The following is a 26,350-nucleotide window of genomic DNA, read 5'->3' as shown; positions in this document are numbered from 1 at the left end:
TTGTGTGAATTTCCAGGGACACCAAATAAAACACAGACACACACTTTACCTTTAAACACACTTTAAACTTTACCTTCTCCACTCTTGGCCTCAGGCTGCCCAAATGGGAGAGCAAGAGAAAGTCACGAGAGGCAGGTGAGAGAGAGCTAGCATGTTCAGAAGTGAGCTTTTATTGGGGGGACCCTATTTCTTAGAAAGTTATCCAAAAAAGGTCAGAAGTGTCAGGGTTACAAAGGACAGGTGAGTGTAATTCAACCCCAGGGGCTATAGGGCGACACACGTACGTCTGAAGACACATCCTTAAACTTCTGGGACTGGGGCAATGTCTAATTCACTACAAGAGGTAGTGATGGTCAAAGCCTCTCTGCTCCAGGATGGAAGATGTAAATCATTCAGAGTGGCTCCCCACAACCTGCCTTGAGTCTACAAAACTTAAGCCAATTCTAAAAATGCAGTGTCTTGGGGCTGGGGTTTGTGGCTCAGTGGTAGAGTGGTTGCCTAGCATGTGTGAGGCACTGGGTTCCATTCTCAGCACCACATATAAACAAAGAAATAAATAAAGGTCCATCAATAACTAATAAAAACATTTAAAAAATGCAGTGTCTTTTCTTAGGGCAAAGAAAAATTCATCTCAAAATTTACTAAATTTTATCATAAGCATTCTTTAAACTTTCCTTTTCTTTTTAAAATATTTTTTCTTTATTCTAAATCTTTCTTTTTATCTACACTTTTTTTTTAATGTACTGGGGATCTAACCCAAGGGCACTTTACCAGTAAGCTATATCCCCAGCCCTTTTTTATTTTGAGACAGGGTATCACTAAGTTGCTGAGGTTGGCCTCAAACTTGTGTCTTTTTTTTTTTTTTTTGCCTCAAACTTGTGATCCTGCTCTCTCAGGCTCCCAAGTCACTTATCTGCTTTTTATTATTGTTATATTTTTAGTTATTTCTTTAAAGCAGAAGTCGATAAACTATAACCCAGCAGCCAAATCTGGCTATCTCTGTTTTTTGTTGTTGTTGTTTTTACAGCTTTCAAGTTAGGAATGGTTTAAACATTTTTAAATTATTACTTTTTAGGTGGTTACAAAAAGTATCTAATAGGGCTGGGGTTGTGGCTCAGCAGTAGATCGCTAGCCTAGCACGTAGGAGGCCCTGGATTGAATCTTCAGCACCACATAAAAACAAATAAATAAAGGTATTGTATCCAACTAAACTAAAAAATAAATATTGAAAAAAAAAATACCTAATAGCCTAACCTTTGCTACTTGGTTCACAAATTATAAAATATGTTATCTGATCCTTTGAGAAAAAAATTTGCTGATTCCTAACTAAAGAATTATATTCATAATAATTGGAAGAACTATATGAATTATAGCAAAATCTGAATTTTAGAATATTTTTAAAGATACTTTAAAGACAAGTTTTATTTCTGGTGTGTATATGTGGTCTAGGAGTGGATGTTGCTGACATGATTGATTCACGGTTGGGCAGTAGTAACTCTGTGGCCCCATGTATAGCATTGTTTTGGCTACAGAGCTTTGTTCTGGTTGTTCAAAGCAAAACATGTCAAACTCTTGTTAATGACTAGGAGGAGAAGACCTTGCTTGTGTCCTGAAATGTAAGGGCAGCAGAGGAGAGACCTCAGAACGTCATATAAAATCCACATGTTGCTTCCATTAGGACTCCAACCTGATTATGATCTGAACTAAGGGAGTGGCAGAACTAACAGAATTGCAGAGGCCCTGATCAAAGCCCTGATCACATCATGCCTAAAACCCACCCTCTCTGTCCATTTTTGTGTTACGTGAACCAGTAAATTTCACTTACTTTTGAAGTCAGTTGAATTAGGTTTTTGTTATATGTAGATGAAGATATCCTAACTAATGAAATAGTGTTGTTTTGCCTCTAAGAAGAATTGCACAGAAGAACTTTAAGGACTAATTTCTGGAATTGTTATATTTTGGGTACATCAAAAAATCATTGTACAATCTAATTATGATCTTTAATAACATGGAACAGGAAGCTGGGAAGAACAATTATACTGGATGACTGAATCAAGATCTAAAAACATCTGATAGGCAGGAACCCATTGCCAAGTACAACATTGTGGAATTTAATAAGAATGAGTAAAGATCCAACATGGATGGGGAACATCTGCCCTCGCTGCAGAAAAGATAAGAATTGACCGATACTGCAATGGGACCACCAAAACTGCTAATGGGATTTTAGGCTGCATTATTTCAAATATCTGCTTTTTCCCCCTTATGCCTTATCATTAGCTCAGCTGGGTTCCAGACATTTAAAAAGATAGAGACAGACTGACACTCAAGCACAGTAAGACACTGAAGAACAGGCTGGCAGAGATTTGTAACCAGATTCTATAGGGGACAGCTGAAGGGCTGGAGGAGTCTGTTAACAGTGATGACAATAATGAGAATAGTAAACATTTACTGGGTACTTTCCATGCTTTGGGGGCTATGCTAAGGAATTGCATATTATATCATTGAATCCTCATAAGGAGTTTGAGTTGGAGGGGACCATTATTTACTACCCCTTCATACACAGATGAGTAAACCAAGCTTAGCTCAAAATCTTACCCAAGGTCACTGAGCTATACATGGTGGAACCATGGGGTGTAAACCACAGGAAGTGGCTTTAGATGTTGAGTGCAACATTTTAAATATTTGAAGGATTATCAGGAGAAAGCAGGGGGAAGATTTGTTTCCCATTAGTAGTACCAAGAGGGAGATAGATTTCTGTGGGAGGACTTAAGGCCATCTGTCCTTTTTCAGGGAAGGAGGGTTTTCTTTTCTTGATGCCTCTCTTCCTTGCTCACTCACTACAAGATTGCAGTCGTGGTGTTCCATGGAAACCTTGGAAGGCCTACCGTGGCCAGACTGGACCTTGTCTCCCAGTTCTAAGATTCTGTGACCTGTCAATTATTTCTCTTTGTCACAGGCTTAGACCACATGGGGATATGTGGTCTAGGGCCTCATGCTTGCTAAGCAAGCTCTTTACCACTGAGCCACATCCCCAGCTCTTTTTATTTTATTTTCAGACAGGATCCTTCTAAATTGCCAACTTGTGATCCTCTTGCCTTAGCTCCTGAGTAGTTGGGATTACAAGTGGGTGCCACCACACCCAGCCATTTCCCTCCTTGTGGACTTTTCCCCCCGTTTCTGTCCTTTATTCATGAGTGTCTGATGAGGTCTTGTCCCCAGTCTCTTGGTCTTTGAACCACTCTTGTGATGACTCTGGTCCCTTTGTGCCAATTTGATCTTTATTGGAGACTTCCTTCTAAATTTCCACATTCCCTTTACAGATGTTCCATTTATCATTACAAACTCAACAAGGTAAAATCCAGACTTGCCTGATCCTCAAACCATTCTACTCCCTAATCTCCTTTTCTGTTGACGGTAGCCCTCCCATCCTGTTCTGCTAGATCTATATTCTATTCTTCTAGTGCCTGAAGTCATCAATCACATCTATCAACTCTTCATTTATGGGATCTCTTAGCTTTGTTCCTTCTTTTTCAGGCCCACTGTCAAAAGAATAGACCTTGTTGCCTCTCTCCAAGCCTCTCAGTACTCTTGTCATTGCCTAACCAAGGTCCCATCACTTCCCTGTCTGTAGAGAGGGATGAAGTTCTCTCCCAGCTCCCAAAGCTTTTGAACTAAGCCACCAGAGTTCTTTCTTATTTTAACAGTGTTTCTTATTTTAACGGTTCTATATTGCCCATTAAATTAGGTCCATTACCCAAGACAAAGTTTCAGGAAGCTGTTTCCAATTCGTCCAGTAGATGGAAAATTGGAAACCTCTGTAGCCACCATGCTCTCTCTGTGTAGTTGTCCCCTACCCTGAGTATGGGTTCCCATGCCCCTCTTCATGTTTACTCATGCTTTTCTCCTCTTTTGAGAGTAGTGTTGTCATTTGCTAGTTTGATTTTTTTTTTTTTTTTTTTTTTGTGGTGCTGGGGATTGAACCCAGGGCCTTGTGCATTCGAGGCAGACACTCTACCAACTGAGTTATATCCCCAGCCCCTGATTTTTTTTTTTTTTTTCACCACTGGGAATTGAATCCAGGACCTCATGCATACTAGGCAAGTGGTCTACCACAGAGCTATATTTCAAGCCCTTTATATGTTATTCTGAGACAGGATTTTACTAAATTGCCCAGACTGGCTTCAAATTTTGAATCTTCCTGCCTCAGCCTCCTAAATGGGTGGGATTACAAGTATATATTGTACCTGGCCAGTTTTAATTCTTTTAAAGCCCACCTTATATTCTACTTCTCCAAATTACTAATCATTTTTCTCTCAGCATACCTCTATGTTAAAATGTATTCCTTAGTTTCTCAAAGTAGATTTTAAACTTCATCAGGGAAATGCCTTGTGTGTTTTTATACAGCACTGGACTATTCAGACAGGTTATTAACTCTGAGGGAAAAAGAAAAATAATATCGACAATTTATTAAGTTCTTCTTGCATGCTAGTCACTGTACCACATGGAGGCATTGCCCTTGTTTTCAGATGACAAAAACTTTCTCTAAATTTCCCTAGTTCACAATGCTGATAAAGTTGTACCTACCTGTAATCCCAGCAATTTGGGAGGCTGAAGCAGGAGGATTGAAAATCTGAGACTAGCCTCAGCAATTTAGCGAGGCCCTAAGCAATTTAGAGAGATCCTGTCTCAAAATAAAAAATAAAAAGGGTTGGGGATGTGGCTAAGTGGTAAAGTGCCCCTGGGTTCAATCCCCAGTAAAAAAAAAAAAAAAAAAAATAGAGCAAGGATTTGAAACCAGGCAGAATACTCCACCATGGTAATCAGACAGTTCATCCCAATTCTGTGTTCTTCTTGAGAACTGATAGGACACAGTGCTGCCAAGTTCTTGTACATAATAAGGACCCTTCTTTATTTTGCCTTTTCTAGAAATGAGGATACACAGATGTGATACTTAATGGAAGCACCTTACCACTGGCCATGACCTCAGGGAGAGTGGACCAGTGACTTTGAAAGTCCATTAGTTGAAAATGATCTTGGTTGACTTCAAAAATTGTTTAAGGCAGGCATACATTTTAAAAAGAAGAAGGCAGCAGTCTTGCCTTTATTCTCCAACTTTCTTATTATTTCTAGGAGTGATAAATAGGGATGCTTTCTTGACATTACACCCTGTTGAACTCTCTTTTATTTTACCTTTTCATTGGATTGCATTCCTTTATTTCTGCCTTCTTTGATTGGCTAGGACCATCTTGCTACCAGATCTGTTTTTATGGTGTACAAAAATAACTATTGCAGTGTATGGATTAATTAGGGTTTTTTTTAATTAGCTTGATTTTTTTCCATTTTATGATAAAAGAAAGTGTTATATAATTTTAAAAGGACATGTTTAAAGAAAAAATGATATTTGGAGAACAATCTTCAGGACAGTAATAAAGGTTAAGGGCCACGACATGTCTTGAGTGTTCCCTGGGATCTCACTACACAGGAAGCAGGAGCATCAGACACACATACACAGGTGTCCACAGGTGACCATGGCCATATGTAGATGCATTTTTTTTTTTGGAGAAAATATTATACTGAGTCACCCAAAAGAAATTTTGTTGTAAAATCTGAACTCAGTCTACCGGTACTTTTTACCTTGGACTTTTATACAGATATTAAAAAGTACATTTAGATATTAGCTATAAAGGGAAGTTGTATCTTTCAGAGACAGTACATACATTAAATATAACTTTTAAAAACCTGAGCTTATTGTCCCATTGACCAGCCACCACTCGTATTTGAAACCCCAAATATCTGTCATCTGGGGACTGCCTGGATATACCTTCAGTTTTTTAACATTTAAAATATTTCTAAGAAAACATTTTTAGACAACATTAATTATTTTTTTAAAAAAGGAAACAGGACATACTGTGATGTAGTGGAAAGAACAGTGATTTGGAAATTATGAGACCCACATTCCAGAACTGACCCTGCTATGTGACCTTGGGCATTGGGCTTGTTTGAGACACAGTTTCCTTGTCTATAGAGAGGGACAAGTTCTCTCCCGGCTCCCAAAGCCTAGCTAGGCTTTTGAACCAAGCCACCGGGAGTTCTTTCTTATTGTAACAGTGACCTCTTGTGGTCCATATCCTTAATCAATTCTTTTTCATTTGCAAAGTAAACTCTGGATTTATTTTTTGGTTCTTTCTAGTAACTGAATTTCATATTGTTAAGCAAATTGACTTGTTTTTCCAAGGTAAATCTTAGTTGGGAATCAAAGGTCAAAGTAAACAGGACATGGAGCATGAAGACCCATCTTATAAACAAATCTCTGTGGTTTCTTTAGAAACTGTGCAAAGCCAGTTTACAAAAATAGAAATGCCTTGCTGTTTGAGCTGAGTGTTTTGTGTGCTCTGCTTCCTCCTAGGGACCAGGGGAAGAGGCGCGCCAGGGCTTCCTCTTGCCCTAGCAGCTCCGACCTGAGCAGGCTGGAAACCAAAGCAGGTGAGGTACTTCTGTGGCTAGGGGTCCTTGGTACCCTGCATCTGGCGGCATCTCCATTGGAAGGAAAAATGTGGGCCCTGAAGATGTCCGAGCTGGTTCACTGGATGAGGCTTGGTCACAGAGCAACATTTATAAGACTTCATTGTTTTCACGACAGCCTTACCATTTCATAGTAAAAAATGTAATTTACAAAAATGTAAATAGCTAACATATTATTGGCTTCATTTGTCCCGAGAATCAAGTTGATAATCATGGTTTCTGATAACATGGTTGTAAAACTTTAAACCCAACATAGTTCTTGGGTTTAAAACTTGAATTTGAAATCACTCATCTAAAGGAAATATTAGCTGTGCTAAGACAATCCTTGAGGACTTTTAAACTGTTTAATTGACAGTCCTTGAGGACTTTTAAACTGTTTAATTGAGAAAATATATAACCATACAAGCCACATAGTAAAAATGATACAAAATGTATTCTGGTAATGGAATATAGCAGTTAGAAAAAAGTATATATTTATAGCATCAAGTGAAATGAATACAAACATATTAGATGAAAAATTAAAGTGCAAAAACAAGGGCATACATTGTGGGTTGCAGATCAGTGTGGTAGACCTGACAAGCCTATCATGAAAACATAGCCACCGATTTAGAATGGTGGGGGGGCCCTAGAGGGGAGGGGGGAGTGGCCTAGGGGAGGCATACAGAGGGATTCAACTATGCCCAAAATGTGTCACTCCTTTAAAATAAGAGGAAGGATGAAAATTTGCCACAATGCTAATATCCAACCAAACGAGTTGTGTGTACTCAGGTATTTTTAAAAAATATTTGTTTTTTAGTTTTAAGTGGACACAATATCTTTATTTTACATTTATGTGGTGCTGAGGATTGAACTCAGTGCCTCAAGCATGCCAGGCGAGCACTCTACCACTGAGCCACAACCCCAGCCCTCAGATATTTTTTAATATTTTTTGTACACATGAATATGTCATAAAACCAATATAGGGTTAAAAATTATCTTCAAAACCAGTTTATCAATACAGTGACTTTTTTGGCCATTGGGAATTTATTTCTCTAGTACTCAGGAAGATCTTAAATCATCTGATTGCTGAGACAACATTGTTGCTAAGGATTTTACATTTACATACTAAAAAAATCAGCCAATCCTAGCTTTGTGTCAGGTTATTGTGCCCAGAGCTCAAAGTGGTGGTTAACAACTCTAACCACTGAGACAGCAAAATCTTCGAACACATGCTGCAATTTTTGCTTGACTTACCCAATTTCCTGTTGAATCATAATTTTTATATTTAGCAAACTGTGAACCTAGATAAAAGTACATTCTAAAATATGAAATTGTTCCCCAAGACTGAGACAAACTTTATGTGTGTGTGTTTCTGTATATGTGTGTCTTAGAAAGCAATCACGATTCTCTGCTTCAGTTTCTAGAGTGGCTCAGGGATAGTGTGCGGAGTGGAGGTGCATGGGATGAAGAGGTGAAAAGACCCCAACCAGACACAGCTACACACAAGGGATTCTTAGGAAAGGGGGAGAGGAATCTTTATACTACAGTATCTGCTAAAATGTTACCAGGTTCATCTGTTCTGAGAATCAAGTTGATGATCATGGTTTCTGATGGCACTGTTGTATTAAGAAACTTATTGCAGTGGCACATGCCTGTAATCCTAGTGACTTGGGAGGCTGAAGTAGGGGGATCACAAATTCGAGGCCAGACCAGGAACTTCACTGAAAAAAGCTAGGGATGTAGTTCAAAAAGCTGGTAAAGCACCTGTGGGTTCAATCCCCAATACCACAAAAACAAACAAAACAACAACAAAAATAAAAGGCATACTGTATAGAAGGTAAAAATGAGGATTTGAATTTATTGGGCTTTAAGACTATATATTTCTAGTAAATTAAAGTGTGTCATGAGTTTGTGTTCAATTAATTATTATCGATTTGTCTTCTGCCTTTTCTCTTGCCTTGATAAATGTTGGTTTTATTGATGTACTTTGGATTTCAAATAAGTTAGTTACCTGGGACTATGAGTGACTGTATTTTTTATACTCTTTGAATATTCATATTTACTTTAAGAATCCATATGCATAACTTATTAAAGTTAAGACAGACTCATAGAAATACTGATTCAAAAGATTGGTCTATTATACTTTATCTGAAGCTGGAAGGCCTTCCAAGTAGCTGGGATTACAGGCCTGTGCTACCATGCCCAGTTAATTTCCCTCCCTCTCTTCTCCTCTTTTCTTCCCTTCCCTTTTCTTCCTTCCTTCCTTTTCTCTCCTTCCTTTCTGCTCTCCCTCCTTTCCTTTTCTTCTTTTCTTTTTAGTACTGAGCATTGAACCCACTGACACTCTACCAGAAAGCTACATCTCCAGCCATTTTTAATTTTTTTTTTATTTTAAGACCTGAGTTTCACGGGCTGGGGTTGTGGCTCAGTGGTAGCGTGCTCACCTAGCATATGTGAGGCACTGGGTTCGATCCTCAGCACCACATAAAAATTAAAAGATACTGTGTCCACCTATAACTAAAATAAATAAATAAATAAATATTTAAAAAGACTGATTTTCACTAAATTGCTGAGGTTGGCCTTGAACTTGTGATCCTCCTGCCTCAGTCTCCCACATTTCTGGGATTACAGGCATGTGCCACCGCACACAGCTAGTACTGCCTTTCTAAACCCCAAACACTTCTGATTCTCAAACCACACCTGGTCCCAAAGGTCTTGGATAAAGGACTCTGAACCTGTACTGATGTGGACTGATTTTTGTCCTGAAGACAATTCAACTTTGTATTTTATGGTGAAGTCTTGCTTATGGTTTAGATAGACCATTCACAGGACCTTAATTGTGTAATTACAGCTTTGTTGAGAGGCCCTTTCTGTTTACTTTTGCTCCCAGTGCTCCTCCTCGGGCCCAGTGTGTATGGGCCTCTCTTGGTACTTGGAAGGTCTATAAAAAGCAAGTTGGACTTGTAACTGGGAATGGTTACTTCTGTCACACAGTGCAGGGGGGGAGTGTTGGTGGAATAAGTACACTGTACAGCTTCTCTGCTTCTCCTGGGATATATCAGTGTTATGTGCTTGGAAAATTTCTCATTTGATGGTTTGATTCATTTTAGACATCTCTGAATTCAAATAACTTTTTAAATACATGCCATTATGGGTTATCCATGGATTTTTCTACTGTTTATATAGATAATTGAGAAAGGATTTTATTTTTGGATTTCTTATTTCAAAAAATTTCATTTTAACTCTTAAGAAAATCACAATACAGATATTTACTAAGACATATATATGTATATTTACTATGTGTTGTTTATTTGTATCTCTCTAAGAGCGATACAAGGGCAGTAGAGGTTTTAGAAAATACAGAAGAGCACATATAAAGAAATAAATAATCCATAATCCCAAAGCTTAGAGGTGACCATCATTACCCCATCTTAAAGAGAAAGGTGAAGCAACTTGCCTAAAGTCAACCAGCGAGTAGGTGGGAGAGCTAGGATTCCAACCCAGACACTGTGCTCTTACGTCTACATTGGTCCACTTTTCTTTTTTAAAAATTAAAACAACCTGAAGCCAGGAGTAGAGGTATAAACATGTAATCCCAGTGACTTGGGAGGCTGAGGCAGGAGGATTGCAAGTTCAAAGCCAGCTTCAGCAACTTTAGTGAGACCCTAACAACTTAGCAAAATCCTGTCTCAAAATTAAAAAAAAAAAAAGGACTGGGAATGTGGCTCAGTGGTTAAGAGCCCTTGGGTTCAATCTCTAGTACAAACTAACCAACAAACAAATAACGTGTGTGTGTGTGTGTGTGTGTGTGTGTGTGAACCTTCTTATTGCTCCTCTGATTTCTAACATTTCATGTGATATTTTTAGGGTTCAGGCATTCATTGTGTGGACTGGACACCTAACTGCTGCCAGGTCCACTCTGAGGGTGTATGGGCTCCCTGACCCCAATATAAACTGGATGCCACATAATGGGCTTAGTGGGTAGCCTTCAGAGAAGAGGCTAAGTAATGTTCTCCAGCCCTTCTCAGGAAGGCCTCTGGGTAGCTATGCCCCTTCCAGCTAGATAGCTAGTGTTTCAATCTTGAGATAACTCTGTGTGAAATGTAATCATGACTTTCAGTTTTTAACATGGTTTACACCCCTTTCTCCCCCCCCACCCCGTGTCACCTTTAGTCTGTTGGGTTGCAGTCTAGTTTAATCTGCTATGGGGCAGAATATCTTAGAGATCAAGTGCAAGGACCTTATGACCTTAGGGTGATAACGTAATACCCCTGGGTTCTACTTTCTTCATCTGAATGATAGAGAAAAATTGGGGCCTCTTCATGGTGTGGTTATAAAAATGAAATAGAGGCCAAGTGCACAGTCAAGGGTAGCATCATTCTCCAGAGCCTATATGCAAGGCAGCATCTGTTCTTGATGACGAATCTGTGACACATTCAGATAGCAATTCCTGTTTGTTTAATCAAGGAAATTAAATTCTTAGATATTGTGTATGGCTAGATGCATGACATTGGGCTGAGAGCTTTACCTATATCATGTCTTTTGGTTTTCATAACCCTGAACTTAAATATTCTAACCTCTGTTTTGCTGATGAGGAAACTGGGGCTCAAACTAGACCCCATTCAGCCTATGCATGAATGATGGAGTTGGGGTAGGGGGAAGCCCAGGCATCTCCTGCTACCTCACACAAAATCACTTGGCATTAATGCTGATAACCCCATACCATTTCTTAGAAGGTAACCAGCATACAATTTCTACAGAAAAGAAAGTCCTTCCAGATCTTTGTTTTAGAATTTTTTTCATTGAGCATTTTTGGAGACTTTATTCAGTTTTGTTGTTGTTATTTTTCAATAGAGCTCTACCACTGAGCAACATCCCAGCTTTTTTTTTTTTTTTCTTTTTAAGAAACAGGGTCTCACTAAGTTACCCAGGCTTGCCTCAAACTTGCAATCCTCCTGCCTTAGCCTCCTGAATTGCTGGAATTTTAGGCATGTGAAGAAATATGCTTGAAATTGTGTTCTTTACATATTTATCCTTGTCTATTCTGTATTGCAGAGGGGTATGTCTAAACAACAACAACAAAAACTCAAAACAGTTTGCCTTACCAGTCACCATCATTCACAAAGTTTAATGCTTTATGAATTATCCCAATCATATTTTAACATTTTTTTATATTATCTGAGTTTAATTTGAGGTGATTTGATTAGAAGACCTACAGTTCTCATTAGAATTAATTGGGTTGGGGGCAAAGTGAAACTTAATTCTGTAGCTTTTTAACTGGAGTGATAAATAGGAAAGGCTTTTGACTATGCTCCATTACAGCTCCTTTCTCACACTCTGCATTTCTTTTGCAGTCTCAAAAGCCAACTTGCAAGAAAAGGATACCGAAATAGAAGTAGATGAAGTCTTTTGGAATACAAGGATCGTACCAATTTTGCATGAATTAGAAAAGGGTAAAAAAATTCTTGTTTTAAATAAAAATTATCTGTGGTTATGTGTATGTTCCCTGTTACCCTGATTTTTTAGTGTACTTTGACCATCTTCTGTGAACCTGTTCAAAAACAAATGAAGTGCCGGGTGCAGTAGCACACACCTGTGATCCCGGCAGCTTGGGTGGTTGAGGGAGAAGGATCCGAGTTCAAAGCCAGCCTCAGCAAAAGCGAGGTGCTAAGCAATTCAGTGAGACCCTGTCCCTAATAAAATACAAAATAGGGCTAGAGAAGTGGCTTAGTGGTTGAGTGCCCCTGAGTTCAATGCCTGGTACCTAAAACAAACAAACAACCCCCCCCCAAAAAAAAAGGAAGTCATCCTCAGTAATGTGGGTATTAAATACTACATGTAAACCAAATTGTTAGTGAGCAAATTATACTTTAAATGCACCAAGAGAGTTGACTTCGAAATTCCTCTCATAATACAAATTTAGGATCACTTCTGCTCAAGGAAATGCTGGCTTAATCTCTCTAGGGACACTGTTCATATTCTAGAAAGTGAAAGATTAAAACAGATTTCAGGCCTCTGAAACTGATTTGAGTCTCAGACTGGCATCCTGCAAGTGGTGCCCATGGTTTTCTTGGCTGTGCACACATCCTCTCTCCTGAGGTTAAGTACATACGTCAGAGATGCCATTCATGGCACAGGAAGTAACCTGGGATGCCCCCAGCCCTGGCATTCTGGAATGAAGGCCCTCACTTGATGGGTCCCTGAAAAGGTGATGAGAAGCTTGTCAGGGCTTGGCTTCCCATTGCCTCCCTCTTGCAGCTCCTCAGGGATTCCATTTCTGATGGTGAACAAGATTCCTGTGGAGCTGTGGTCATAGTCTACAGCCAAGCCCAGTGTTTGGCACCCAGTACTCCATAGGCTCCTAGTAGGAACTGTTGGCTGAAAGCTCCTTGGATGCCAGTATTGGCAGCCACAGGAAGAGGCTCTAGAAGCACAGTATATGATCCCCCTGCAGACAGACAGGGAAGGCCTGCAAAGGCCTGCTGCCTACACGTTCAAATGACTCGCCCCTCCCTGGCTCCCTTTGGGTGCTAGGCTGTGTTCACAGCAATAGGAGAGCCCTGCACAGGTTCCTGTCCTTGGGGTTGCTACTAACTAGGTTACCACTGCAGGGATTCATCTCAACTCCAGATGCAGTAGTGTCTTCAAGTGCTCTGCAGCTCCAAGTCCTAAACTTATGAATGTGACAACTTTTTCTGTTCTAGACTTATTAACTTTCACCATCCTATTACTGCACATGTGAACTTTGGGCCCTTTTTGAGAGATTGCAAAACCTAGTGAGAAGATCAGTAGGTCTGGGTAAGGATTAAAAAAGAAACACTCAGTTGAGGAAAGAGCACCACTAAGACCTGGCTTGGAGGAGGTTGTCAGCCTGCAGGATTTTAAAAGGATGCCAAGGGATCTGTTTACCACTGCCACCAACAGAGAATTTAGCATGCCAACTGAGGAGTTGGGACTTGGACATGTTGACAAGTCTTCTTTCTCAGATGGATCATTAAACACTGAAATATGTCATCTCTCTCCCTAGACAACTTTTTAAGTTCTTTTTAGATATATATGACAGTATATTTTGACATATTATATATACATGGAGTATAACTTATTCTAGTAGGATTCCATTCTTGCAATTGTACGTGATGTGGTGTTTCATTGGTTTTGTATTCATATGTGAACATAGGAAAGTTCTGTCCAATTCATTCTACTGTCTTTCCTATTCCCATCCCTACCTCCCTTCCCTTCATCCTCTTTTGTCTAAACCAAAGTACTTCTATTCTTCCTGACCACCCGCATTGTGTGTTAGCATCCACATACCAGAGAAAACATTCAACCTTTGGTTTTGGGGGAGTGGCTTATTTCACTTAGCATTATAGTATCCAGTTCTATCCACTTACTGGCAAATTTAATTCTTATAATTTCATTCTTCTTTATAGCTGAGTTATATTCCATTGTGTATACATACCATATTTTCTTAATCCATTCATCTGTTGAAGGCACCTAAATTGGTTTCATAGCTTAGCTATTTTTAATTGAGCTGCTATAAACATTTATGTGACTGTGTCACTACAGTCTGCTGATATAAGTCCTTTGGGTATATACCAAGGAGTGGGATAACTACTTCAAATGGTGGTTCTATGCCAAGCTTTCTGAGGAATCTCCATATTGCTTTCCATAGTGGTTGCACTAGTTTGCAGTCCCACCAGCAATGTGTGAGTGAACCTTTTCCCACACATCCTAGCCAATATTTTGTTAATAAACAAATTTATTGTTACTTGTATTTTTGATAATTAGACAACTCTTAATAACACCAAATGATGACAAAGCTGGATTACTTGACCCCTTGGGATTTTTTTAAACTTTTTTTGGCATAATTTCAGTCTTAAAGAAAAATTGCAAGAGTAGTAGGGGGGAAAATGGCCAGGTACGGTGGCACCCACTTGTAATCCCAGCTACCTGGGAGAATGAGGCAAGAGGATCACAAGTTCAAGGTCAGCCTCATCAAATTCAGTGATATCCTGTCTCAAAATTTAAAAAAAAAAATTTTAAAAATGGATGGAGAAGTATTTCTGTGGTAAAGTACCTCTGGGTTTAATCCCCAGTACCAAAAAGAAAAAATTCTATGTGTTCTTCACTTAGAGTCCCCCAATATTAATATTTTATCACATTTGCTTTATCACTCTCTCCTTCCTTCCCTTTCTCTTTCTCTACCCCTTCCACACACACATCAATTTTTTCTTTTGAGAACAAGCTGTCAACCTGATGTCCTGTGTCCCTCAGTACTTTGACATGTGTTTTTAGACATAAGGGTGTTCTCTTAAATAACTGAAAATTATCATGTAATACTGTACAAATCTTACTAGATTTTGTCATTTGTCTTGCTAATTTCCTTTATAGAAGAAGAAAATCTTGGATCACAAGTTCCAATCATTTGTTGTGTCTCTTTCATCATCTTGACATACTAGAGGAATAGAGGCCATTTATTTTATAGACAGTCCCATAAATCGGGTTTGACTGGTGTTTTCTCACAGTGAGATCCAGGTTGGGCTTTGGGGGCAGGCTTATCGCACAGGAAGGTGCTGCCTCCTTTTCAAGACTGATTTGCTCCTGTTCTGGAGATAAGAATTTTGATCACCTGAGTCAGGTGGGGACTGCCAGGTTGATCCTTGGTAAGTTGCTCTTTTCCCCTTGGTAATTAATAAGTATCTTGTGGGGAGAAGTAACTCAGATCATTTTCCCCTCTATTGTGTGTCCAGCTCTCACCCTCTACCTTTAGCCCATTGAAAGTCTCAGCTCTCAGTTTCAAGTTGTCTTTGGAAGCTGCATGACATTTGTGACTGTTATAACTAATTGGTAACAGAGTTTATTTGATCAGTGGTTTAAATTTTGGCCCTCGGGCCTTCCTTTTTAAATAAACTAAAACAAGTCATCTTGTATAGAACCCAGCAGACTGAAGCATTTAAGGGGAAGTGCTAGATAAATACATTGAGGACCCCTCATTGCCCCTAAGTGACCCAGCGCTGGACTTGGGGCTTATGAAGAAACTGCCAGGCACAGAACAATAAAACAACGCGACAAAAGTATTCACACAATGGAGTTCAGATTTTCCCCTTTATTTAAAGTCTGTCTCAGTCATTTCCCATCAATTCATTTATTTAAGTGCATAACTGAAAGGCATTGAAGGTTACTTAGCTATTGAGGTTTAAAAATTTTTTCTTAGATGTTATTGTTGAAAAGAGCTAAAAATGGCCTGAGTCATTTCCTTCTGCAGGCACACACTTCCTCTATGTGGGCTTCTAAGAGCACATTATGGTATTTATTTAAGATTGGTTTCTCACTTTTAAATTTTGTGATGGAATCTATCAGAGAGAATATTTTTCAATTGACTACCTTAGTATGTCTTGCAATCTTTTATTTTTCCTTATGTTCCCTTTTGTATGATACTTTTCTTCCTCATATGCCTCTTTTATGGCTGCCACTTTCAAAAATTATTTTCCTCAGAATCATAATTATAAAATAAAATGTTCCTTTGCTGTTCAACCCAGCAGTGGACATGGGGATCAGACCCACAGTAATGAGTGTATATTGGAGCAAAGGGGGTAAATCTGCAGAGACAGGGTTAAAAACAAACAAACAAACAGGATTTGATACCAGGCAGTAAAGCAGGTATTCATCTGAAATTCTCAGATCCATGTTTTCTTGGGACAACATTAATTTACTTTCACTGAAGGTCTAAAATAAAACCATCTGTTCTGCTTTAAAAAATAAAATAAAATGTTCCTAGGTCTCCCTGTTTTCTAACCAAAATCTTTTTATTCTCTTCAAATAATGGTAAATTTGGTGACATTTTGAAGTTTTGTCCTATAAGAGCCCCTTTTTCTCAAATGACAATTTTCTTACAGGAAAATATTGATCATTGTTTTTTTTTTTTATCAATGATATATTATCAAATGAATATGTATGAAATTGTTGCAGATTGTACAGTATTCTCATGGTACCAAGTGCTCTTGATACAGAGATACGTAAGACAATGTTCCTACTTACTTGGTATGACATCTGTTTGAAGACATCAGGTACATAACATGACCCCACACACACACATAAGTAAAAAAATCAATAAAAGCCTCAGGTAATGTTGGTTGAATGTGGAATTGGGCACTGTTTCTGGGGGAGCCGAAATGCAAAGACTTGAAGGACAAAATGGATAAGAACAAGGATAAGAAGAATATTCTAGGCCAGTGAAACTATGCCAGAAAGGGTTGAAGACAGAGGCGCAAGTGACATGCCTCTGTGGGACTGAACAGAGCACAGGTCCAATGGAGGGCATTTGGAATGAAGGAGACTAACTAAAATAGGTGGCAATCCCATTCTTTAATACCCTCTTTGAAAGATTGTGTATTCTAGATAAGTTAATTGACTGATTAGTGAGTCAGCAAGGTAGGAGCTAGATCAAAGAGATGGAAAAAAATCAAGTAAATGGAGGTGAGGCAAGAAAGGAGAAATAGAGCTCATGAACTTGAAGATGTCTGGGGAAATAAATGAGGGGTTTTCACTTATGCTGTGTGTGATGCACCTGAAAACTTGACCTTAATTAGTAAGTGTTGCTTTACTCTCTTTTGCTCTGACAGAAGAGAACATTGAAACAGTTTGTGCTGCTTGCACACAACTTCATCACGCTTTAGAAGAAGGAAACATGCTTGGAAATAAATTTAAGAGAAGAAGTATTCTCCTGAAGACTCTGTATAAACTAGTTGATGTTGGTTCAGACTTGCTCAGCCTTAAACTTGCAAAAATTATCCTTGCAGTAAGTTGTTCTTTCCTCTGGTCTACTAGACTGTAGCACATGCAAACTTTATGAAATGATTTTTATTTGGTAAATATTACAAAGAATATTAGAAACGCCATGTATTTGTTTAGATTCTTAAAAAATAAAAGTAATAAACTGGCATCCCAGAATTTGACTAGGAAGTATTATCTAAGGAACTAAGGCTGAGTACATAGACAATGTTCAAACGAAGATCTCTTATATTTGGAATGTGACTATATATATATATATATGTATATTTTTTTTTAAAAGAAAGAAAGCAAAAGGAAGATCGAGAAAGAAAAGAAAAAAAGCAACAATAGGCAAATATATTCAAAACAGTTGCTCAAGTAACGACTGGAGATCAGTATCAAGCCATGTAGGCTGTGGCCTCTGTCCTGTGGTTTCAACTGGCTGCTCGATTCTGTCATATGATTTAGGAAATAAAGTAATTTGGGTCACAGACATAATGGCCAGGTGCTTTATGAACCGTGTGAAAGAGGAAAACAGCTGCGTGTGGTCACAGGAAAGTCCTTCAGTGGTCATCGAAGGCTCCTGTAAAGTGTTAGAAGAAAAGGCCAGACACCAAATAAAAGTCTGTAGAACTCTGTCTAGAACAAAATGCTATCATTGTTTGAGGGGAGTGCTTTGTTGTCACAGCCATAAACAGTTGGAACCAAAAGATAAGCCACAATTATTATAGAATGTTCTAAGAGAGCCGCAAAAACAAATGAATGAAGCTTTGTTAACCTGGTTTCATAAAAGTAAAAGCTTTCTGTTAATGCTGGGTTATTCACATAATGTGAAATTATGAAGGACCCAGGCTGCCAGTGCCTAAGAATTCGCCTTTCCTTTTTCATCTGGTTCCTAGACATCTTGTTCCATACCAGGTCAAAAAAGAAAAGAAATAGGCATTCATGAATCCATTAATGCTTTGGAGAAAATTCATCTTGGTTAATAATGAGTCATTCAAATTGATTACATACAGGACACAATTTAACTCTCTAAGGGCAAAAGGTTAAATGATCTGACAGGCAGAGAACATGTTCTGAACTGGGCATATGATTAGGTAATGACCTCCTGGTGACAGTGGTCACCTTGCTGGTTGAAGGCAAGACTCTGTATTTCAAACTCCAGGGTTGGGTGGCTTTTGCCTCTGTTTAACTACAGAATTACTGGGTGAGAAGGGACCTGTGAAACCATCCAGTCCAACTTCCATCCAGCCCATCTACTTTCTGAATCCCTTATGACATTACAGGCAAGATCCTGTTCTGATTAGACTTAGTGATGGAGTTCTACGTCAATTTTTAAAGGACCACATCAAAAGAAATGTCAAAAGATAAATCAGCAAAGACTAAAGATACATGAAACATGAAGTTTTCACTGCTTCTTTTCTTCCTGCCAATATTTATTCCCTCTACCAGTTTAGTATTATAATTCAGACATTTAAAGTTATTTATAGTTAAAAACACTGAGCAAGCATAATGTTAGTTCTGTTTTCTTGCATTCTTTGGTTCAATGGAGATTTGCCAGACAGCCATTTTAATTTTAACCTTTATATCAAAACAGCTTACAAAAATATGTCAGTCTATATTAAGATAGTTTTAAAGTATACAAATATATACACAGTATGAATGTAGCTCTATTCTGGGGGTAGAATCTATCACCTTAGGCAAACAAAAAAGAAATACCAGTGTGTCAACTGTGATTATATATAGTGGTAGTATGATGATTTTAAACTTCTCTTACTTTTGTTCAGTTTGCCAACTTTTGCTTTAAATAGAATAAAATTACTATTTTTAACTTAAAAAGAAAATTACCCTGCCACTAGAACCTATATTGTCAGGAATTCTTCCTAAAACTTGGAATATATGAATAAAATAGCCTTCCCCACTCCTGTGGGCACTGTAGCAGGGGAAATAGCAGAAGCATCAAGTACAAAGAGCACAGCAAGTACTGTGGGGAGAAGATACCCCAAAGCACAGGGAGTAAGGGGCATGGAAAGTGGTGATTGTTATGGGGCAGCCTGTAATTCTTGCATATAATGACATATTTTATTACCTTTTCATGTCTTAAAGTCATAATTTTTCAGTTATCAATAGAGAAGTTATAAGAATTTGCTTTGCATGTAAATTGACCTAAGCTATATACTAGGCCTGGAAATTATGTGTATCTTTCTTTCCTTTCCTTTCTTTCTTTTTTTTTTTTTTTGGCACTTGGGATTGAACCCAGGGGTGCTTAACCACTGAGCAACTCCTGCAGCCCTTTTTTGTATTTTTTTTTAGAGACTGGGTCTCACTGAGTTGTTTAGGGCCTCAATAAGTTGCTGAGGCTGGCTTTGAACTCTGGATCCTCCTGCCTTACCCTCCCAGGCCACTGGGATTACAGGCAAGCACCACCACACTGGCTTTATCTTTTCTTTTCTCCTCCCTCTCCCCTTCCCTCTTCTTCTTCTCCTTCCTCTTCTTCCTCTTCTCCTTCTTCTTCTTCCTGTTGTTATTTTGATGAAAACCCTGAAACCAGTTTTTTTTTTTTCCTTGTCACTTTTCGCTAAAAATGTAAGACTCACAGTGGGTAGGGGGTGATTATATTCATTGAACAAGTTTTGTTAAGCATGGAATTCATGCTACATACCATACTTAGGAAATAAATCATAGTTTTGTCCATAAGGACACACAATTTAGTAGAAGATAGTCAACTGATTTAAATATATTCCCAAATCTTATATATACTATTTTTCCATTAATAGAGAAACATTTTTCTGTTTTCTTAAGTCAGCTTATTTTCTAAGTTTTTAAATAATGTTGTTCTAAACACCTACCTACTCAATAACTCTTCCCCCTGTGCCAGGCATTGAGCCCAGGACTTTACAAAGGCTAGGCAAGCACTTAACCCCTGAGCTATATCCCCAGCTCTAATAGATACTTTTTAAATTTCCCATTTCCTTTTCTGCCTGAGAGCAAGAAGGCTCCATGTGTTGGGGTTTCTAAGGCTTCCTAAATGTTGCCTCTCAGACTTTAAGGCACATGTGAATCCCTTGAGAATGCAGATTCTGACTCAGTAGGGCTGGTGGGACCTGAGAGCCTATCTTCCTAGTGCATGCCCAGGTCCTGTGGTCTGTCCAAGCACACACTCTTCAGCTGAAAAATGGGAATGGCAACACCTCTCATGCAGAATATCTGTGAGGTAACTTATGAAAAGAGCCTAGTGTTGGAGGGGCAGGGGCCAGTGACAGATGGGCCATGCTCCACTCCCTTTGCTCCTCTGGCCTGAGACTGACAGCATGCTTTTTGCCGTCTCCATCAGCAAACAGTACAGCACCTGGCACACAGAAAGCACTCAGGAGACACTTGGTGGCCAAACAGAACAAATCCTTAACAAATATTTCTGGAAATATTAAAAAAAAAACTAACTGGAACTTATTAATTAACAATATTAAAAATAGCTTTTAATAGTCAAATAATGACCTTTATGTATCCTTTTCACATGGAAATTTTTTTTGATTAGATGACCTCGTTCCTACATTTTTACTTTGTTGCAATGAAAGTACTTGATATTCCCATCTAATAGTGGGTTCTAGATGCTTTTCTGTTTTAAGCATAACATTTGTGGTTACACTGTTTTGCAACTGCCTAATAAGAATAATATTACAGTTCCACAGTTCATTAGACTCTTCCCTAATATTGGACATTTAGGATTTTAATATTAATAATATTAATAATTAATTATATAATATTAATAATCATAACAATTATAATATTATAGAATTATAATATTATAGAATTATAATATATAATTATAAAGCAATGTATTATATTTATAGTTATAATCTATAAATATTTATAATTCATAATATATGAAAATATAATACAATAATTATAATATTAATAATTATTAATAATGTTGATGATTCTAATATTTAATATTTCTTACTACTTCAGATAAATACACAGATGATTTAGACCATTTGATTCAGCAAGTCACCCTATTGTGTGTATGTTTTTAAAAAGGAAGTATATTTTTGTATTGCCTTGTGTTTCATTTAGATATTTTTGTTTTATTTAGAAGATAATTTTCAAACTCATTTATCAGTAATTATCTCAAAGCATTCCAGAAATAGCCTCAAAATTAAATATATAGACAATCTAATCAAATACTACTAGTTTTTAAATTTTCTTTTATGCAATTTATGGAGAGGACATATTTTTCCCTTTATTTTTTTCCTTCACTTCCACTATGGATTCTTTTCAAAAATAGTTTAATCTGAAATTTTGGCATTCATCATCCTTTGCTTTTGTGTTTTAAATCAGTTTTGCCATTTAATTAAATTTGTTAAATTATATGCCTTTTTCCTATATTCTTTTAAAAGTAAGTAATAACTTTAGATATCAATTTGACATTATGAGGTAAGAAAGAAATGCTTGTTATTAAAATGTTCTTACTCAAAAGATCATTTGTATTGTATTTAGTATAACTGAATTAATTAGATACCATAGTTGGCAAATATTTAAACTAAACTTTTTAAAGTTTGATTTCTTCAGAATGTTTATGTTTAAAAATGATCTTGCTAGGCTTTTAATAGAGAAGTTTGTGTTTTTAAGAATATGCCAGATCTTTATTTCTCTCCGCAATAGAAACGGAAGTGTTTTTCTTTCTCTGCAGCTAAAAGTGAGTAGAAAGAATCTACTTAATGTCTGCAAACTTATATTTAAAATTAGCAGGAATGAGAAGAACGATTCGCTGATTCAAAATGACAACATCCTAGGTGAGTATCATTCAGTGCCACAGTTAAGCAAATGAACAGCACAAATGAACCATCTGGAGAGAAAGGTTATAATTAATGATGGCAAGAATGTTGTGTCTTCCAGTAACATGCAGAAGTTATATAATGTTTACTTTTGCTCCTCCTTCTCTGAGTTTTCCACATTCTGTTTAATGTATCATTTGGAGTCTAGTATGAGAGACAAGTTTTTGTTTTTGTTTTATAAATACTTATAGTAATACAATGTGAGTTTACAAAGAAGCATTTGAAAATCCATCTCTGGGACATGGATTCACTATTAGAAAAAACACAATAGTTTTTGGCATAATTAAAAATTTTTAATTTTTTTTTTCAAAATTGAAAATTTTAGTCTTTTGATCTAGTAGAAATGACTAAAATTAAAAGACATCTGTAAGTATTATAGAAATCTGACACCAAAATATTTCAAATGTGAGCCAGGTGTGATGGTGCACACCTGTAATCCCAGTAATTTGGGAGGCTGAGGTAGGAGGATTGCAAGTTTAAGGCCAGCCTCAACAATTTAATGAGACCCTGTCTCAAAATAAAAAATAAAAAGAGTTGGGGATGTAGCTCAGTGATAGAGTTGCTTCTGGATTCAATCCCCAGTATTGAAGAAAAAATCAAATATGTAGGTGGAGTTTTATTACATTCTGACTACCGAACTAATAATGCCTAATTCTTGACACACCTCTAAATAATTAAGATGTTTAGTTATATAAATGGAAATATTTTATGAATTAATGTTGCTGGTATAGGAGAAGGCAGTAACATGGAAAACACTCTCAGTCCTCTTTTGGTAACACAGGATAAATGATCTTAATATCTTTTGTAGCCCAAGAGGACTGGGACATAACCAGTGCAGAAAGAAATGTCTAGCACTGAATCAGCTAACTGAGAAGTGTCAGCTGAAAACAAATATGACAATGATCACACAGACATTAAGAAATGTAACTATGAGGAGGACTGCAAGTTCATAGCCAGCCTTAGCAATTTAAATATGAGATATGCATAATTACCCTTACTAGAGTTCCTGGATTTCTCATAAAACCCATAGTTGTATGTCATTTGGATGAAGGTTCTTTAATTGTTTTGGGAAAGCGTGGATGTTATATTCAACTTATCCCTTTCTAGTGTGATTGAGTTTAAGCTCCTCTCTTGACTTATTTTCCCTTAATACAGCAAAAAAAAAAAAAACCTTCAAGGTTTGTTGATATCTAACTCTTGGTAACGGGGATTAAACCCAGGGGTGCATCCCCAGCTCTTTCTATTTCTTATTTTGAGACAGGGTCTCATTAAGTTGCTGAGGCTGGCCTTGAACTTGCAATCCTCCTGCCTCAGCTTCCCAAGGCACTGGAATTACAGGCGTGCACCACTGTACCCAAAACAGTCAAACTCTTAAAATGCTTTAAGAGTTAATGCTGGGTGTGATGGCACTGGCCTGTAATCCCAGCAATTTCTGAGGCTGAGGCTGGATGATCACAAGTTTGAGACCAGTCTCAGAAATTTATCAAGACCCTGTCTCAAAATTTAAAAGTTTTTTTAAAAGGGTTGGGGATATAGCTCAGTGGTAAAGCCTCCCACCTCCTGTTTCAATCTCTAGTACCCAGTAAATAAATAAAATACTTTGATTATTAGTATTCTATAATAACCTGAAATTTTTGTAACTAAAAATTAAGACTGGTAAATACTAGTAAGAGGTAAGGAGTGGCATTTGATTAAAAGAAATAGCTTTTTTAAAAAAGTCTTTATTTATTTTTTTATGTGGTACTGAGGATCAAACCCAGGGCCTCACATGTGCAAGGCAAGCGGTCTACCAGTGAGCCACAACCCCAGCCCAAAAGAATAGCTTCTTATTTATGTATTAGTAAGTCTACCCTTTTGCCATCATTACTATTACAGAGATCTGTTGTAGCTAAAAGTAAGCTCTTTTTACTTGAGTGACTCTTAACAAGCATTTACATGTACCTTTGGACAAATATAGCTCACAAATTGTATTTGATGTTCACAAACAAGTGCTTTAATGTATTTCTCTCAAGCTGTTATACTCAGACATTTATAATAATTCATCTTTTTGTCAGAATCATTATTAGAGGTACTGAGAAGTGAAGATCTGCAAACTAACAGTGAAGCTTTTTTATACTGTATGGGGACTATTAAATTCATTTCCGGAAATCCAAGATTTCTTAATGAAATGATCAACAAAGGTGCTGTAGAAATATTGACAAATTTGGTAAAGCAAATAAAGGAGAACACCAAGAAATGTGAGACGTGTTTGCCTAATTCAGGCCACTTGTTAGTCCAGGTAAGTATTTTACTTGAAAAGATTGGATGTATAAAATTAGTTTTGTGCTGCCTAATAGTACTTGCCATTTCACAGAATTGCAGATGAGAAGTTCCTACAGCAGTGGAGGTCCCAGGCCTCAAGGATCAAGGGCAGTAGCCCCTGCTCCACCTCTGCCCTGGGTGATCTTGGTGCCAAATTGCCCTGTTGAGGGTACTCCGTAGCTTTTCACAAGGCAGCTCTCCATCCAGCTGGGGGACATCCATTTCTACTGCCCTGCAAAGAGAGCAGCCCTGGAAGAATGAAAAGCTGCGCTTTTCTGCAAGACAGTTGCTTCTTATAGTCAGAACTGTAACGGCAGTTTAGTGTTTTGAAGATGGGCCTGGCCTAGAAATTGTTTATGATTGTTTATGCTTGGTAGCTAATGTCATAACTCTCATATCCACAATAATAAGCAGAAATTCGTGGTATTCAGTTGTCATGGAGTATGTAGATAACATACAGCCCTGAGACTACAGAAACACAGGTAACAAAGCTGAATACTACATATTTCTTTTTCTTTTTCCATTTTTTTATAGTGCTAGGGATTGAACCCAGGGGTACTTTACCACTGAGCTACATCCCCAGCTATTTTTATGTTTTATTTTGAGACAGTCTGGCCAAGTTGCCAAGGTTGGTCTTGAACTCGCGATCCTTCTTAACCTCCCAAGTTGCGCTGATTACAAATGTGCACTACTGCACCCAGCTAGGTGCATTTAGTATAACCAGAGCAGGAGGAAAAAAATTGTTATGTATTAGTTTTATTACTGTTTTTGTGACAGATTAAATTTCATATTTAAGTCATTTTCATCAAACCTGCTCTGGCTCTCATATTATTTTTTAGATGAGATTTTACTCTTAATAGCATTTGTGTATCAAATAATAACATCTTTGATATAATAATTCATGTGATTTGACATGTGCTTGTCAATTAACGAGAATTGATTGAGCACTGTGTATGTGCTAAGCTGTTGGAAAAGCATTAAAAATTAGATTTTAGACCCTAATTTCAAGATGCTTAAAATACGTATGACCATTATTAATTTTGAACTTCGGTTTTTCTCCATTTTGAAAATGATTGCAAAAACCTCTTTTGGTCATGAATGTTGCAAAACTCTACTAGTGGATTGTGTTTTGACCAGGAAGACTTAAGAAACATTTTTATGCTGTCAATGTTTTAATCACTTACATTTTTTTCTTGCTGAAAATAATTCTGATTACATAATGTTTATAATCACATTAAAATGTAGGCAAGTATAAGAAAAAGTATAAAAATACGTGAAATATTTACCCTGAGATGCACTAACACACCTCCAATTTGGATTTTAAATATGTGCATATATATAACTTTATATAATTATTGTTTTTTATTGGAGAGCCTGTTATTTTTCATTGTTTTTGTTTTGTTTTATTTCCAGTCACCCTCTTCCTCTCCTGTTTCTCATTCTTATCCATTCAGTTTCTAATGTTGTTTACACTGATGTGTTTGTTTGTTTTTAATACACACATAGGTTTTAAAAAATGGATTTTTAAAAATTTTTGGGTTTGTGCCAGGGATTGAACCCAGAGCACTTAACCACTGAGCCACATCCCGAAAACTTTTTTATTTTTTATTTTATTTTTTTTTAATTTTATTTTGATGCAGGGTCTTGCTAAGTTGCTGAGGCTGGCCTCGAACTGGGGATCCTCCTGCCCTAGCCTCCTATGTCACTGGGATTACAGGCATGTGCCACCACATCCAGGGCATTCCTCATTCTTCATATAATAATACTTGGTAAAAATCTCTTGCCTCAATTCTATAAACTTATATTATTTTTTATGACTACATAACATTCTGTGATAAGGATATATCTCAAATTGTCCATCATCTCCATATTGAGATGTTATGCCATTTTAAATTTTTATGCAAGTGCTTGTGGAATTCTTGTCTAGTTGAAAAACGTCTTTC

The 26,350-nt window shown here is 37.4% G+C and overlaps 1 protein-coding gene across 1 annotated transcript in view; it reads left to right on the top strand.

Moving 5' to 3' along the window:
* Positions 1 to 26,350, top strand: part of Armc2 (armadillo repeat containing 2) — a 102,149-nt gene that overhangs the window by 31,804 nt on the left and 43,995 nt on the right. Inside the window, exons 6-10 of the mRNA XM_027928375.2 lie at positions 6,407 to 6,483; positions 11,856 to 11,954; positions 17,124 to 17,299; positions 21,962 to 22,064; positions 24,161 to 24,384. Of these exons, the coding sequence (XP_027784176.2) occupies positions 6,407 to 6,483; positions 11,856 to 11,954; positions 17,124 to 17,299; positions 21,962 to 22,064; positions 24,161 to 24,384 (679 nt within the window). The remainder of the gene's footprint in view (positions 1 to 6,406; positions 6,484 to 11,855; positions 11,955 to 17,123; positions 17,300 to 21,961; positions 22,065 to 24,160; positions 24,385 to 26,350) is intronic.

The sequence above is a fragment of the Marmota flaviventris genome, chromosome 6 (assembly GCF_047511675.1).
Source record: "Marmota flaviventris isolate mMarFla1 chromosome 6, mMarFla1.hap1, whole genome shotgun sequence".
In the NCBI taxonomy this organism is placed as follows: Eukaryota; Metazoa; Chordata; class Mammalia; order Rodentia; family Sciuridae; genus Marmota; species Marmota flaviventris.
Note: the sequence above shows the minus strand (reverse complement) of the source record. Positions and strands in the feature narration are given on the sequence as shown.